General features: G+C 50.3%; 1 protein-coding gene across 2 annotated transcripts in view; it reads left to right on the top strand.

Annotated features, from left to right (window-relative positions):
• Positions 1–12901, top strand: part of PRICKLE2 (prickle planar cell polarity protein 2) — a 109838-nt gene extending 96937 nt beyond the window's left edge. For both annotated transcript variants that reach the window (XM_074836206.1, XM_074836207.1), the window contains one exon: positions 10108–12901. In XM_074836206.1, coding sequence (XP_074692307.1) covers positions 10108–10976 — 869 coding nt within the window. In that variant the 3' untranslated portion in view covers positions 10977–12901. The remainder of the gene's footprint in view (positions 1–10107) is intronic.
• The last annotated feature ends 205 nt before the right edge of the window (positions 12902–13106 follow it).

Below are 13106 nucleotides of genomic sequence, written 5' to 3'. Positions count from 1 at the left end.
CCTGCTGTAGTTTGTATTATCAGATGGCTGCACTTGTCTGGCACAGCTATTGCTTGCTTCCGAGTCCCTCAGCAGAAAACTTCGCAGAAAAGAAAATACCGAGCCTAGTTTGCTCGCCAAAGATATACTGCCTTGCTTTTTCTTTGCTGCTCTCCCGGCTTTCCTCTGTTCCAGCCATGCGTTGCTTGTATTCGGGCAGGCCCTGCACCTGCTCCCTGCAAAATAGAGCCTGTCCGTCTTGCTGTCGTGGGCAGTGAGCACACTGCAGGGTTTTTGGGACCCGGTCCCAAGGGTCCCCCTGTGGGACGCTGGCACTGGGTGGTGGGGATGTGCCAGCGAGCGTCGCCCGGCCCCCCGAGAGCTGAGCACCGCTGAACCCGAGCTCTGGGCTCTGCCCCGCCTGGACGGACAGGTTTGCTCTGCTACGCCCGTGCCTCCTCGCCTCGCTCCTGGGTTTTGGTGTGTTTGTTTAGGGAAGTTGCCAGCCCTGTGCCAAGATGTGAAATGATCTCTGTGTTCAGCCAGGATCTCCCTAACTGTCAAGTGATAAAGCAGGGGGGAGAGGAGAAGCTAATGAGTGGGAGAGGGTTTTGCTCAAACAGCCTTGGATATACACGGAGGCAAAATAGATGTGAAATGGCAAGGGAGTTGGGAATTGCTCGCCAAAACAGGGTTTCCCTAAGCAGAGCTCCACGTTTCCAAAGCTACTTGCGTTCCTGAAAACTCGTGTTGTGTAAACCCCATCAGTACAAAGAGTCTTGAGCAACACCAAGTTCAGATGAGCAATCCCTGAGTATTGAAGGGGTGGTTGCATGCTTTGGAGCTGAAGTGTAACAGGTTATTGGGGATACAGGTCAAGAGACAGGAAACATAGCAAGACCTTCATATTAGAGTGAAAATCATGCTGTCCTTCATTTTAGAAACCTCTTTTTTAAATGCTGGGAGGGACACCTTCCAAAGGCATCATCCTCCATGTGTAGCCAAAGTATGAATTTCCTTACGGGCAGTGCCTGCCTTAACGACTCAGTTCTTTCCTGCTTTCTGGAGCAGATGCTCAGCATGATGAGGCTTGCAACAAATTTAAGCAGTTCCTCTGTGAGTGAGGTGATAACATTTTTATTAATGTGTAAGATTCTAATAATTTTCCTTGCTCTGGGACCTGGCTCAGCGCGAGCTGGGGGACACTGCAGCAGTAACAGGCAGCTCCCCCAGGGTCATCTGTGCAGTTATGGAGGACACAATTATCATCCCATTTAATTGGCAGTGTTCTGAGGACAGGGAGATTCAGTGACCTGGCCAAGGTCTGCAGGAGAGTAGGTTTTTGGGCAGGGGGGTGTCAGGGCACAGCACCCCGCTGCCTGGCTTTTCCCATCCCACACTCCCTGCCACGGCCAAGCAAGCTGCCCACCGAGCACCCCCACAAAACTCCCCCCAACACAGCCCAAGGGTCTGGCTTGCCCCATGCCCTCCACCCTGCATGTCCCAGCTCTGCTTTGCAGGAAACTCCCAGACATCCACATACAAGGTCCCTTCAAGCTACTGATGCTGCACAGTTGCTCCACCTTATAAAGTGAAATAATTAACACCGCATCCATCTAACTTTTTATGGCATTGCTGAAAACACTTTTTTTTTTTTATAGGGAGCTGAAGGGCAAACAGTCCCTGACCTGCAGAGCACACGTTAAAAGCTGGTCCCTCCCTAGCAGCAGATTTTGCTGTGATGTTTCTATTCCAACTTAACTACTAATTAGCCGGAGACATCCGTAAAAGCAGACATAAGTAAAAGCAGATAACTCTCGGGGTGTGCAGCGGTAGTTCCTGTCCGCTGGCCAGAAGGCTGCCTCCTGTGAACAGATGCTGTCCCTATAATATTTGCAATAGCGTTCAGTGCCAGACCGGGGGTCACCCATGGGGTGGGTCGTTCAGGATCTGCGTGACCCCAAGTTTCCTGTGGGACCCCAAGTTTTCACCTTACCAACCAGGCTCTACTTAATCTCTTTAAAGCCAGCTCCTCATGGGTTTGTAAAGAGGTGTGACACCATGTTAATCCTGGGCACTTGCCCTTCAAGTGCTCAGTCGTGCTCTGCTGTCTCACGGTGGGCAGTAGTGCACCAGCAGACACCCGAGCTGCAGAGGTAGCTGTGACCCTCCTTGTGCTCTGTTTCAGGGTTTGAATTAGATGGGAGTGTCTCTGCTGTCCTGTTTTGCGCTTGTGTAATTGCCACAAATGCTGATGTGATTTAAACACATCCACTGGCAAAGGGCAGAGTTTCCTGCTGGTGGAGGGCATCTCTCCTTTCCTCCCACTTTTCTGTTTGAAAATCCCTTTTCTGCCATCAACTGAAGGCTACGACAGACTCCAACCCGCTACAGCTTCTTGGAGACTGGGTCCTCCTCCTGCCCAACATGGACATTAGATGAAGAGACAGAGAGCAAAAATATTTCCCAGTACATTTTCCAAGAAACAGCCCATTTTTGCTGATTTTGTATTATCTGTTATGTTTTATTTCCTTTGGCTGCTTTTGCTTTTTTTCTTTTTCGTAATGGCATTAGCAACAATACAAAACAGTGGATGCTGTAGCAATGTTTACCCTATAACTCCCTTTATTAAGCAATCAGGACGATGCTAAGATGGAGTTGTCCAGGAACCTTTTCTCATGAGGAAGAGCCTGATCTGACCAGAGGTTAATCACTTCCCAGAAGATACTTGGTCCATCACAGCCCTGCTCCCAGTGCTTGCACTCTGCCTTGCTCTGCTTGTGCTTGATTTGCCCTCTAAAAATGTTTTGCAGGCGCTGTATGTGCCTAGCAGCTGAATTAGAAATCAAGAGCTGATCTCTGCTGATTCCAAGGAGTCATTTCCACAAAATGCCAGCTGGTCAAATAGCCCACTTAAGAAAGTACCTGCGGGCTAAATGTCTCTGGGAAGAGTCTCTGTGTGCAGCTTGCAGAGAGCAGGAGTGCTTTGGAGGTAGAAGTTGTGTTGAACAGTGACACTGTTCTATGCAGAAGGAGAAATGGATTTTAAGTATTCCTTGAGAAAATGAGTTTGGGTGAAGGTAATAGCTTCATCTGTCTCAGGCATAAATCCAGGGAAAAAAGATGTTACACTGGTGCCGTGACAGGGTGGAATGTGATTTCACATGTATGGCACACATTTCTTCTGTCATCTGTGTTGTGAGATGCCCAGAGGCCCCAAATAGCTTGTTTTTCCAGGACTAAACAACAACTGTGATATACCCAAAAAGCAGAGAGAAAAAAAAGTATGAATACGCACATGGGTTGGCACTGATCCCTGCAGATTTGAGTTGCAGAGTGACCTGACGGCATCATCTGTCTCCAGTCCCCTCTTCTTCCTCTGCCTGAGGAGGAGCTGGGGGGGCAGGGGGGGAAAGAAAAAAATCCCTGTTTCTCAGGGGTTTATTTTCCAGAGAAGGGTTCAATGGCCCAGCCTCTCCTGCACGGGGGGCTTGGGAGCAGCTCCTGAACACCCTCAGGGATGGCAGTGAGGGGCTCGGGGTCTGGGGGCTGGTCCCCATCCCCATGTCTTCTGTGGCACTGCATCCCATGGGTGCTTCTCTCCTCCCCTGGCTGGAGAGGGCGGCTGCCCTGGGCACTTCAGCTGAGTTATGCGAGCCAGAAAATGACACATTGGCTGTTCCTGACTTTTTCTAAGAAAAAGGAGGCTCCCAGCTCTCCAGCACGCTCCTACCACCCTCTTTCCCCTAGACACGGGCAGCGTAAAACTGCTTCTGAGTCAGAACATAGGATCCTTGGGGGGATTTCTTGGAATTTTGAGACCCAAGTATAACATTCCCCAAACCAAGCTGAGTCATTTTGAAACCCAACATGTGAAGACAGAGGTTTTCCATCCCAAAGGGCCAATGCTGAAACTGCCAGGGATATGGTGTAGTTGGGAACTGTCAGTGTTAGGTTAATGGTTGGACTAGGTGATCTTCAAGGTCTTTTCCAACCGAGATGATTCTGTGATTCTGCGAACATTTCTTCTCCCCCTCGCCCGCCTTTTGCCTCTCAGCAGTGGGAGGTTTGGCGTGCTTACCGTGGGGGCCAGCCACGTGCACGCCTTCACCCTTTCAGTGTCACACACGGACGTGCCGAAGCACATGGGGTAACAACCAAACCAGAGGGAGAGCTGAAAGGAACTTGTGGAAGATGTTGTCAGGGGAAGCAATAGCACATCATCCCCATCCTGGCCTGCTGGCTATCCTGCCTTGTCTGGGGAGAGCGTAGGAGCTGGTGGTGGTGATGAAGGGGGTTTCAGGGGTGCTTCTAGGTTAAAATCCAACCCCTTTCCCAGGCAGCACCCATGCAGGGACTTCTTTCAGTGAGCCGGACAGAGGGACTGATCGAGTGGGAGATACACCCTCACACCCTTGGGGTGGCACGCAGGGGCACACTGTGGGAGGCTGGCGGGACCGTGACCTGCTTGGCCGAGCACTCTGTTTTCCCCCAAATTGTTTACTTTCCACAATTTCCACTTACATAAGGGTTCTGCTTTATTTCTGCACGCCCCGAGGTCGCTCAGAAGTGAGACGAGGCTGAGCTATAAACAAAGCCCTGGGCAGGCTGTTTCTCCTTAAGTTCCTTTTTAGTCCTTGGGGTTGAACTTGAAATAAACCCTGCTTCAGGGGTGGTGAGGATGCATCTGCCTGGTGCTGTGGAAGGGAGAAGGCTCTGACAAGGGGGGCTGGACATGAGAGATGCCATACCGTCCCTTCCTGTGCCTCTATAGCTGCACTTAAACTCTGCCTGGCTGGCCTGGGCGCAGGGTTTTGGTGCAGGCAGGCACCTATATGGGTATCAGGTGGTGAGGGCTGCGATGCACAGGTGTACAAATACGCTATGATAAACGTAAAGGCAAGAAGCAAGCATCAGCATAGCCCTGTTTGTTTGCAATATCCTAAGTCAGGATGTTTTGCATTCCCCCACCAGGGTGAAGCAGATGATGCTATCTCTGCAGTGGGATGCTGGCTGCGGCAGGGCCTCACCCTGTGTCAGCCCAGCTTCACGGGGAGTTTAATTTAATGGGGCCTGGGACCTGATTCCCCTCATGGGGGGGCTTCATTCCCAGCCTCACACCCAGCGTACGTGCTCTCTGCGGCCCCTCTGCTGGCATTTGCCAAGTGGTTTAATAATTCATAATTAATGCAACTTGCAGCCCCGGTTTAGCAAAGCAGACAGTGAGATTTAAGCGCCTCCGAGTGCTTTGTTGTGGCAAGGTTGTAGAGGTGATGCTCATGAGGAATATCTTTGTGCCGTCGCTTTGCTTATTCAGTTGTTATTTCCCTTGGCAGTGTTTTATGGGATAAACATGGTTCTTAATAGGGGTGGGGAAGGATTTCAGAGGGGATTGTACAGCATGTTCTTAGCAAACCTTAATGTTAACCAGAAGCCTGCTTTGTGTTCCCGGCACCATAGCCAGCTCGAGTTTTATATCAAACACCCGCAGACGAGCTACAGCTTTCACTTGTGCTCATCCGAAAGGCGTGTGTTTCCATGGCTCCGGGGTGAAATATTGAGCGTGGCAGCCCCATGCAGCGGAGAACGGCAGCAAAATAACCTGCTGTGTCCACGTGCGCCGCAGTGCTGGCTCCAATCTGCCCGCAGGACAGCCACCAGCCAACGCACCACGCTGGTGACAGCAGATGCCACATTTCCTCTTCCAGTGGAAGAGCCTCCAGGGTAGGCGCCGAAGGATGTGTTCGGTGTCTCAGAGCATCATTTTGCAGAAGGAAAGTCTGGCAGGGTCAGCACATCACCCCTGGGTTTGCACCCCTGGAAAGGGCTTGGTGATGTGGTAACAACCATCCTGCGCCGTGGACCAGAGCAGGGCTCCTGCTCCCCTGGATGGCCTCGGGAAACAGATTCTCAGGTTTCCTTGTTAGAAAAAAATCACTGCTTCGTGGTGGGGTCTCCCCTCGTGTGCTCTTTCTTCCAGGTTAGGGCTCGCTCAGGTTATTAGCTGTGTTCCCAGATGAAACACTTCATTAAGAGGGAGCTGCAGCAGCTGTAAATAAATACTGGTAATTCAAGAAGATTGGGCCTCAATGCACTGGTGTAGCTCTGAAATGGCAAATGACCGCAGGAGAGGAGGGTCGATGCCACCTTTGCCTGCCCAGGGCAGTGCAGGACCGGAGATCCAAAGCTGCTCTTCCTGTGCCCGGGCACCCGCCGCCTTCAAGTGCCTGGGAAACCCTAGTGCCGGAGCCTGCCCTGGCCATCTTCTGCTGTGGTTGCACAGAAGGAGTTTTCTTCTTTCTAAGCTTAAATTTTCCTTGAAGGAGTTGCAGTTTCTCCAGGCCTGGAGAAAAATGTATTTCTCTCCTCTTTGCAAGCATTTTTTTTCACATTTGAAGGATGCTATTAATATCCCCTTCAGCCTTCTATTCTCTAGACTAAACAACCCCTGCTCTTTCAAACTTTATTCCTAGGTTATATTTTCTAGATGAAATTTTTCAGATAAATGGTTATTGCTGTTCTCTGAACTCACTGCAGTCAAACTGGAGCGCTCCTGGCTTGCTCCTGCTATGCCTTGATGAGGTTTTGCAGCTCCTTGGAGAGGGGCAGGATCATTTAGGGAGCTTTGAAAGACTAAGCTGGGCCTAACCCCCACTCATTTACACCTTGCATTGGTGTAAATGTAAAATTAAGCCTGGAGGCACCTTTGTGTTTTGCATGGGTTAGAAGTTTCATCCTCGACCTGGTACTTGACCTCGACCTGCTCTGGGCACTGTAAGAGCCATGCAGAGCTCTGGGTGCCTTCAGTGATGCTGTAAAAGCACAGCTTTGCTCCTGAGTGAGTGGAAGAACTCCTTTGCTGCTACTGTGAGCAGATAAAACAAAATTTCCATGGCTCCTGGCCGTGCTGCTTGCTGGGTCACTTGCTAGTGTGGCTCTGGAAAAAAAGGCTTGTGCACATGCAGCCTGCCAGATCTGCCTGGGAAGATGCATTTGGCCCCCAGCAAGGAGTATTTCCCACTCTGTCGTATGGAGGAATGAAGCTGTTCTCAGGGTGGCTTTGCTGCAGCCTCCCGAGCACGGGCTCCATCGTGCCCTGAGCTTCGTGTGCTGGCAACGGTGGTGTACGTGCTCTGTACTGGATTCCTCTTATAATCGACATTTTCCCAGTGATTCAAGATCTTAAAATATATGTGCTTAATTATAATCAGGCTGTCTGGATGAACAGCCAGAAACATCCCCTGGACCTAATAATCACTGATTAAACCTTGCACTCCAAGCATGAGCTGTACGTGTATCACAGGCTCCTTGTCTGAAATTGCTGCCCCCAGTGCTGACCAGCACTGTGAAGGGGAAAAGACAAAAGCATTCATGGTGTCTGCTAGAGGGGTGTGCAGGGGGCTTGAGACCCCCATCCTGCATAAACTAAACCTGTGAAGCACTGGCTCTGTCTTTCCCGGAGCCAGAGCCCCCCACTTATCGTGGCTTGCTTTGCTCCTGGCAAAAAGAAATACAGGTTTCACTGCAGGTCGTCTCGCTTGGCCTCCATGGTTACGTGCAATGCTCCTGCTGGTGATATGAAGGACACAGATATGTCTTGCTTAATTTGAAAATACTGTCTCATTCTTCCCATGTTTCCGGAGCCTCTCCCCAGATGCTTGTTTTTATTGTCGCTGGATGCAGGACCAGAGGAGAGAGGTGACCCGTGGGTACCATCTGATGTGGCTGGCTGCGAAGCACCGGCTCGCCCCGTGCCCCTGCGAGGCGGGATGAGGTTGGCCCCTTTCAAAAGATGCTGCCAAAATCAATTTGCTGACGCTGCAGAAGCATCCTGCAGTGTTTGGATCTGTATTCCTGCACAGCGCTGCCGTTACGCGTTCTTATTGCGGAGCTGCGCCAGTTCTCTTAACGAAGGGTTGCATAAATGTCACCAAGGGCTCATTTTCTTTGGCGTCAGCTATTGTCTGACAGATCTGATTAAGGCCACATTCAGCTGTCAGCGGCCATGATTCACGTTCGGATCAGATCCGTCGGCAACCCCACTGTTATTCTGGCTTTTTGGGAGGTCTTTGCGCGTGTTCCAGAGTTGCTTTTCTCTCCGGGGGGGCTGCTGGACTCCTCTGTGGTGGCATAGGAGGCCCATGGGGAGCAGTGCCTGATGTGACAAACAGCATCACTGGGATCAAAGGCAGAAGATCATGGCTCCAGCAGGGAGGTGGTGTGTGCTGGGAATCACTCGCTCCCGTGATGGGAGCGGGGAGCGCAGGCGGACAGGTCCTCAGAGGGGACGGGGAGCCCAGCCAGGACTGTTTCCAAAGGGTGGTCAGCAGGGTTGGGTCAGCTCACTTGAGATCAGTGCAGCTTAGGGAAAAAAGCATGAAGCTGGCTTGAAAAGAGTGTCCTTTTAGAAACAAAACATGGCTTTAACTTTTTTTTTAACTCAGCCTCTCCCTTTTTCTGTGGTGTTCAGGAATCGCCTTCGCTTTACCTTCCTCTGTAATCATAAACTCCAGAAACATCCCCATTAACAGCAGAAAAGCAAAGGAGCAGAGAGAAATGGCTGTGGCGGCTGGGACTCAGGGAGCAAAGCCAAATCATGTGAGACCCAGTGGCGGCTTGTGCTCGAGTGCTAAAGCTCTCCCTGGTGCCATCGAGGGGAGGATTTGGAAAACCTTGCCCATCTTTGCAGGATCTGTTGATCTTTTTAAGGCTGAGTCCAAAGAAACCCTGAAGCAGCTCATGAGCGGGGTTAGTGACAGCAGCCCTTGTTCTTGTTCAGGTTTGGCAGGCAGCAGCTAATGCTGAAGGAGCTGAGCTCTCGATGAAATGTAAGCAGCTTTTGTTAAGGGAAAAAGAAGTTTATTCTTGAATTGAGGGCTGGGTTGTTGTTTTTTTTAATTAATTTGCAAAGTCGTAAATTCTCGGTGATTGCATAAGGGCTGTGCGTCATGTTGAAAATCCTGCTGATGGTGCACGGCTCTCCGCGTTTGGTCTGCATGGGGAGGTTGTCGGAGAGGGATGGCGAGAAAAGCGCCAAAGCAAACACTCTGCATTTGATTTGGGATGAAATGGATTTCCTTTCAAATAGCTTGCGAAACGTGTTGTCCTGAGCTTGCAATGCAAGCACTGAGTGCTGCCAGTTGTCAAGCCAACATGGAGATAGTCAGAAAATAGATAGAAAACACCCAGAAAACAGGCCAAGGACTAGGGTGACGTGGGGTGTGTTGAGTTTCTCATTGATGGGCACACGCTGAGCAGACACCACACTTCTCTGCTGCCGGGTGAAGGCTTTCTGGGCTGGAAGAAAGCACCTTGCAGGAGCTGTGGGCTGGAGGAAAGCGCCTTGCAGGAGCTCAGAGCTGGCTGGCACATGGGAGAGACCCAGTGGGTCACCTTTCTGAGCAGGGCAGCCCGTCAAGGTGGAGCTGCTGTTCCTGGCTTTGTGCCCATATGCAGCTCTCTGGATATCTGCAGGGATAGTCTGACCCTCCTGCTGCTTACAGGGAGCTCCAGCAGACCCCCTCGGGCTCAGGTGTTTCCTCACCTCCTGGGAAACCCAACTGCATGCACATGGCCAAGGCTGCACCTTCGGTCTTCCCACGGGTGTCATTCAGGGGATCTGTGCGGTGCAGCATGGTGACAAGCCTGAATAAGTCAGTGGCCCCGTTTTCAGCTGCCCCAGACGTTGTTCAGTCCTTCAAAACATGTCATCATTGCACAAGGTGTGGGTGCCGGATCATGGCACCCTAGTTATCTCAGCGTGCAGGAGGCCTCAGGTTACCTCTGACGCATGATTTCTCACTGGCATCACTAGTTATTCCTATCAAGTTGCAGACAGCATAGACATATGGGGAAGTAAGTCGTGAAAAGCAACTTGGAGTTCAACTCAAAACACCTATAATTGGTGTGATTTCCCCAAAGGAGGAACTGCCTGCTCTTAAAAAAAAAAAAAATTTTAAAAATCATCCTCTTGAAGGGCTCTTCAGGACAGCATCTAAACCACTGAGTTATTTTTTAAAGCAAAAGTCTTGGGCCAAACCCAGAATTCTCCCCGCATCTCTGCTGATAGAAAATTTTCCTTCTTAACTCTTTTTTTTTTTTTTCTTCCTTTCCCCTTTCCCTGCAAAGGCCTCTCTGCAGATGGTGGAGCCAAGCGCCAGGAGCATCTCTCCAGGTTCTCGATGCCTGACCTGAGCAAAGACTCAGGCATGAATGTCTCGGAGAAGATGAGCAACATGGGGACCCTGAACTCCTCCATGCAGTTTCGAAGCGCCGAGTCCGTCCGCAGCCTGCTGTCGGTGCAGCAGTACCAGGACATGGAGCCGAACCTGCACAGCCTCGCCAGCCCCCTCGGGTACCGAGAGCGGCCGTCGCATGGGCGGATGCACCAGAGCTTCGATTATGGTAGCGGGGTGTCCGGGGGTAAGTTGGGGGCACAGGAGGGCTCAAGGCATGCCCCCATGAGCGAGCGCACGCGCCGGCGAACTAACCTCCGGGATGATGATCGGCATTACCGCCCACACCGGCCCCGGCGGTCTCGACGTTCCCGGTCAGATAATGCCCTGCACCTGGCCAGCGAGCAGTGCTGCCGGCTGAAGGAGAGACCCTCGCTCCGAGCCAGGGAAGACTACGACCAGTTCATGCACCAGAGGAGCTGCAGAGAGACGGTGGAGCAGGGTCCCCGCAGGGACGTCTACGGTCACTGTCCCCGGACGGTGTCGGATCTCGCCTTGCAGAACCACTTGGGCGAGAGATGGGGGCCCTACTTCGCCGAATACGACTGGTGCTCGACCTGCTCCTCCTCTTCTGAGTCTGACAACGAGGGCTATTTCCTCGGGGAGCCAATTCCCCAACCCGCCCGCCTCCGGTACGTAACCAGTGAGGAGCTCCTGCACAAGTATGGCTCATACAGCATGCCCAAGTCTTCCACGCTGGGTGGCAGGGGACAGTTGCACAGCCGGAAAAGACAGAAGAGCAAAAACTGTATCATATCCTAATGGCATCCTTGCCAGGCACCTTGGCAGAATGTAAATTAACTCACAAACTTGCACTGTTTTAGATCATGTAAGCGCTTTTATTGTAACAAAAAAGACCCGAAGAGTAGGGATTTGTAAGGAGGTTGTAGACTGGCTTCTATAAATAGTCATAATCCTGGGCACCATGAATATATTTTGCACATCTTACTTTGGAGGCAAAAAAAAAGAAAAAGTTCACTTTAGCCTGTAATATTTACCCAGTAGTTTTTCCTCTTTCTCCCAAATATTGCCACCCTTTTGAGTTCTGTTTGTCCATACGTTTTGGTTACCACTGTTGACTCTCAGCATCAGTTTGCCGGTAGCTTTTGCTTTCTATCACGTTTTTGTTTCCCATTAGCCATGTTGGTAGGTAATTTGTCTCTCGGACAGTGTGGGAGCCTAAGTTATTTCCATGATTGTTGTAAATGCAATGTAAATGAGAGTTTGGAGAAAATATTTTTGTATTTTGTAATATCAGAGGAATTTCTATATCTTAGGAGTCACTGGGAAAATGCATGCACATTCAGAATTGTTTTCAGCCAGAGCTAACCCAACAGTACTTTGGACCCCCCTTTCCATTTCATCATCAGATTTCTTAAGTATATCAGTGAGAGTTTGAGTTGTCATTTGTTTTGAGGGTTGGTTTTTTTTTAAACCTTTTTTCTGTTCTTTTGTTTTGATCCTGCTAAGTAAAGAGAACATTTTGTGATTCATTAAATCTTGAAGAGGCCTCGGTGGCATTTTGAAGTCGGCTCACGCCTGTGATGTGCAGGTACGCTCCATCAGTCAGATACAGGAATCCTGACAGCTGCAAAAGGGACTTTTTTTTTTTATTATTATTATTATTAAATAGGAAAGAACAGAACTACCAAATGTCTGCAACGTTGTAAATGACCAAAGCCAGAGAAGGAATTTTACACCTCTGTAGAGAACGCTGAAGTTACTCAACGTTGAACTATTATTTGGAGTAAATAAAAGTGTAAATGGTGCAATTGTGTGATGTCAGCATGACGTTGTTTTGAATATAGACTTGTCTTATGGTGCTCTAGTCTCCTGGGTTATGTTAACTGCTGTTCATTACCAAGTGGAAGTCTCAATATTGCCTACTGCCTAACACATAAGAGAACGACTGCAAACTGCTCCCCACGGGCCTGACCCTGCCCTGGCAAGAAGCCCTCGCCCCTCCAAGGCCACTTGTGGCCGGGGGGTTCATGTCCTGGGTGGGCTCAGCCCCCACCTGCGGAGCTAGGACAGCCCCACAGCAGCCTCACCATGGCAGAGTGTTCTATAAATAGGGCTCAGCTGTATTGTATTATGGTGGATGTGAGTTTGTTCTCTGTATGCTTTAAACCATTGAGGTATTGCCATCACGGCACGTCCTGGTGGATGCGCCGAAGGATTGCAAGCCAGTGCTGGTTGTCCCGGTGCTTCCCGAGAAGGAGCAGGTTTACAAAAGGGGCTCTTGGCACCCAAAGATGCGGGTTAGTGCCTGAGGGTGTTAAGATAAAGCTGGGCTTTGAGCCACAGGAGGGCTGGGAGGCTTAACCGGCTGCATCGCCCTCGCCCCACGCGCTGCAGGCATCTCGGGGTGCCCCTGCATCTCCACCGAGCCAGCCCCTGCCCTGCACTCCGGGGAGGAGGGTCCCGCTGCAGGGCCGGTGCTGGCACCCCTGGGCATGTGTGGGGATGCCCCATTGCCTACTCAAAGCAGCAGATGCAGAAAATTCTTGAAGATGGATGTCTCCATACCACAAACTATTGCTAGGAATTTTTTTGTTGTTTGTAAAGGACAATGTGATAATTATTATTCCTTTAAAAAGAAAAGCAAACAAAAAAAGAAATGACACTTAAGTATATTTAAAAAAAATGTTTTTTCCAGTTGGAATAAATGGAAGTATTCATCCAAAGGGAAGAGTCTCATGTGTATCTTTTTTGCTCTTAAGGAGCGTTGGTTAGTTGTGAGTAGAAAACTTGATTTTCATTCAGTTGGTCTTGTACAAGAGCCAGCTCAGCCCCATCCCTGACATGGTTTCAGTGGGCAGGGAAAGCTGACAGAGGAGCATCTCCTGCACACCATGTGCCTTCCTCAGGTTTGGTGACTCGAACCCATTT

This window comes from Strix aluco, chromosome 11 (assembly GCF_031877795.1).
Source record: "Strix aluco isolate bStrAlu1 chromosome 11, bStrAlu1.hap1, whole genome shotgun sequence".
NCBI lineage: Eukaryota > Metazoa > Chordata > Aves > Strigiformes > Strigidae > Strix > Strix aluco.
This window is presented reverse-complemented; position numbering and strand designations above follow the sequence as displayed.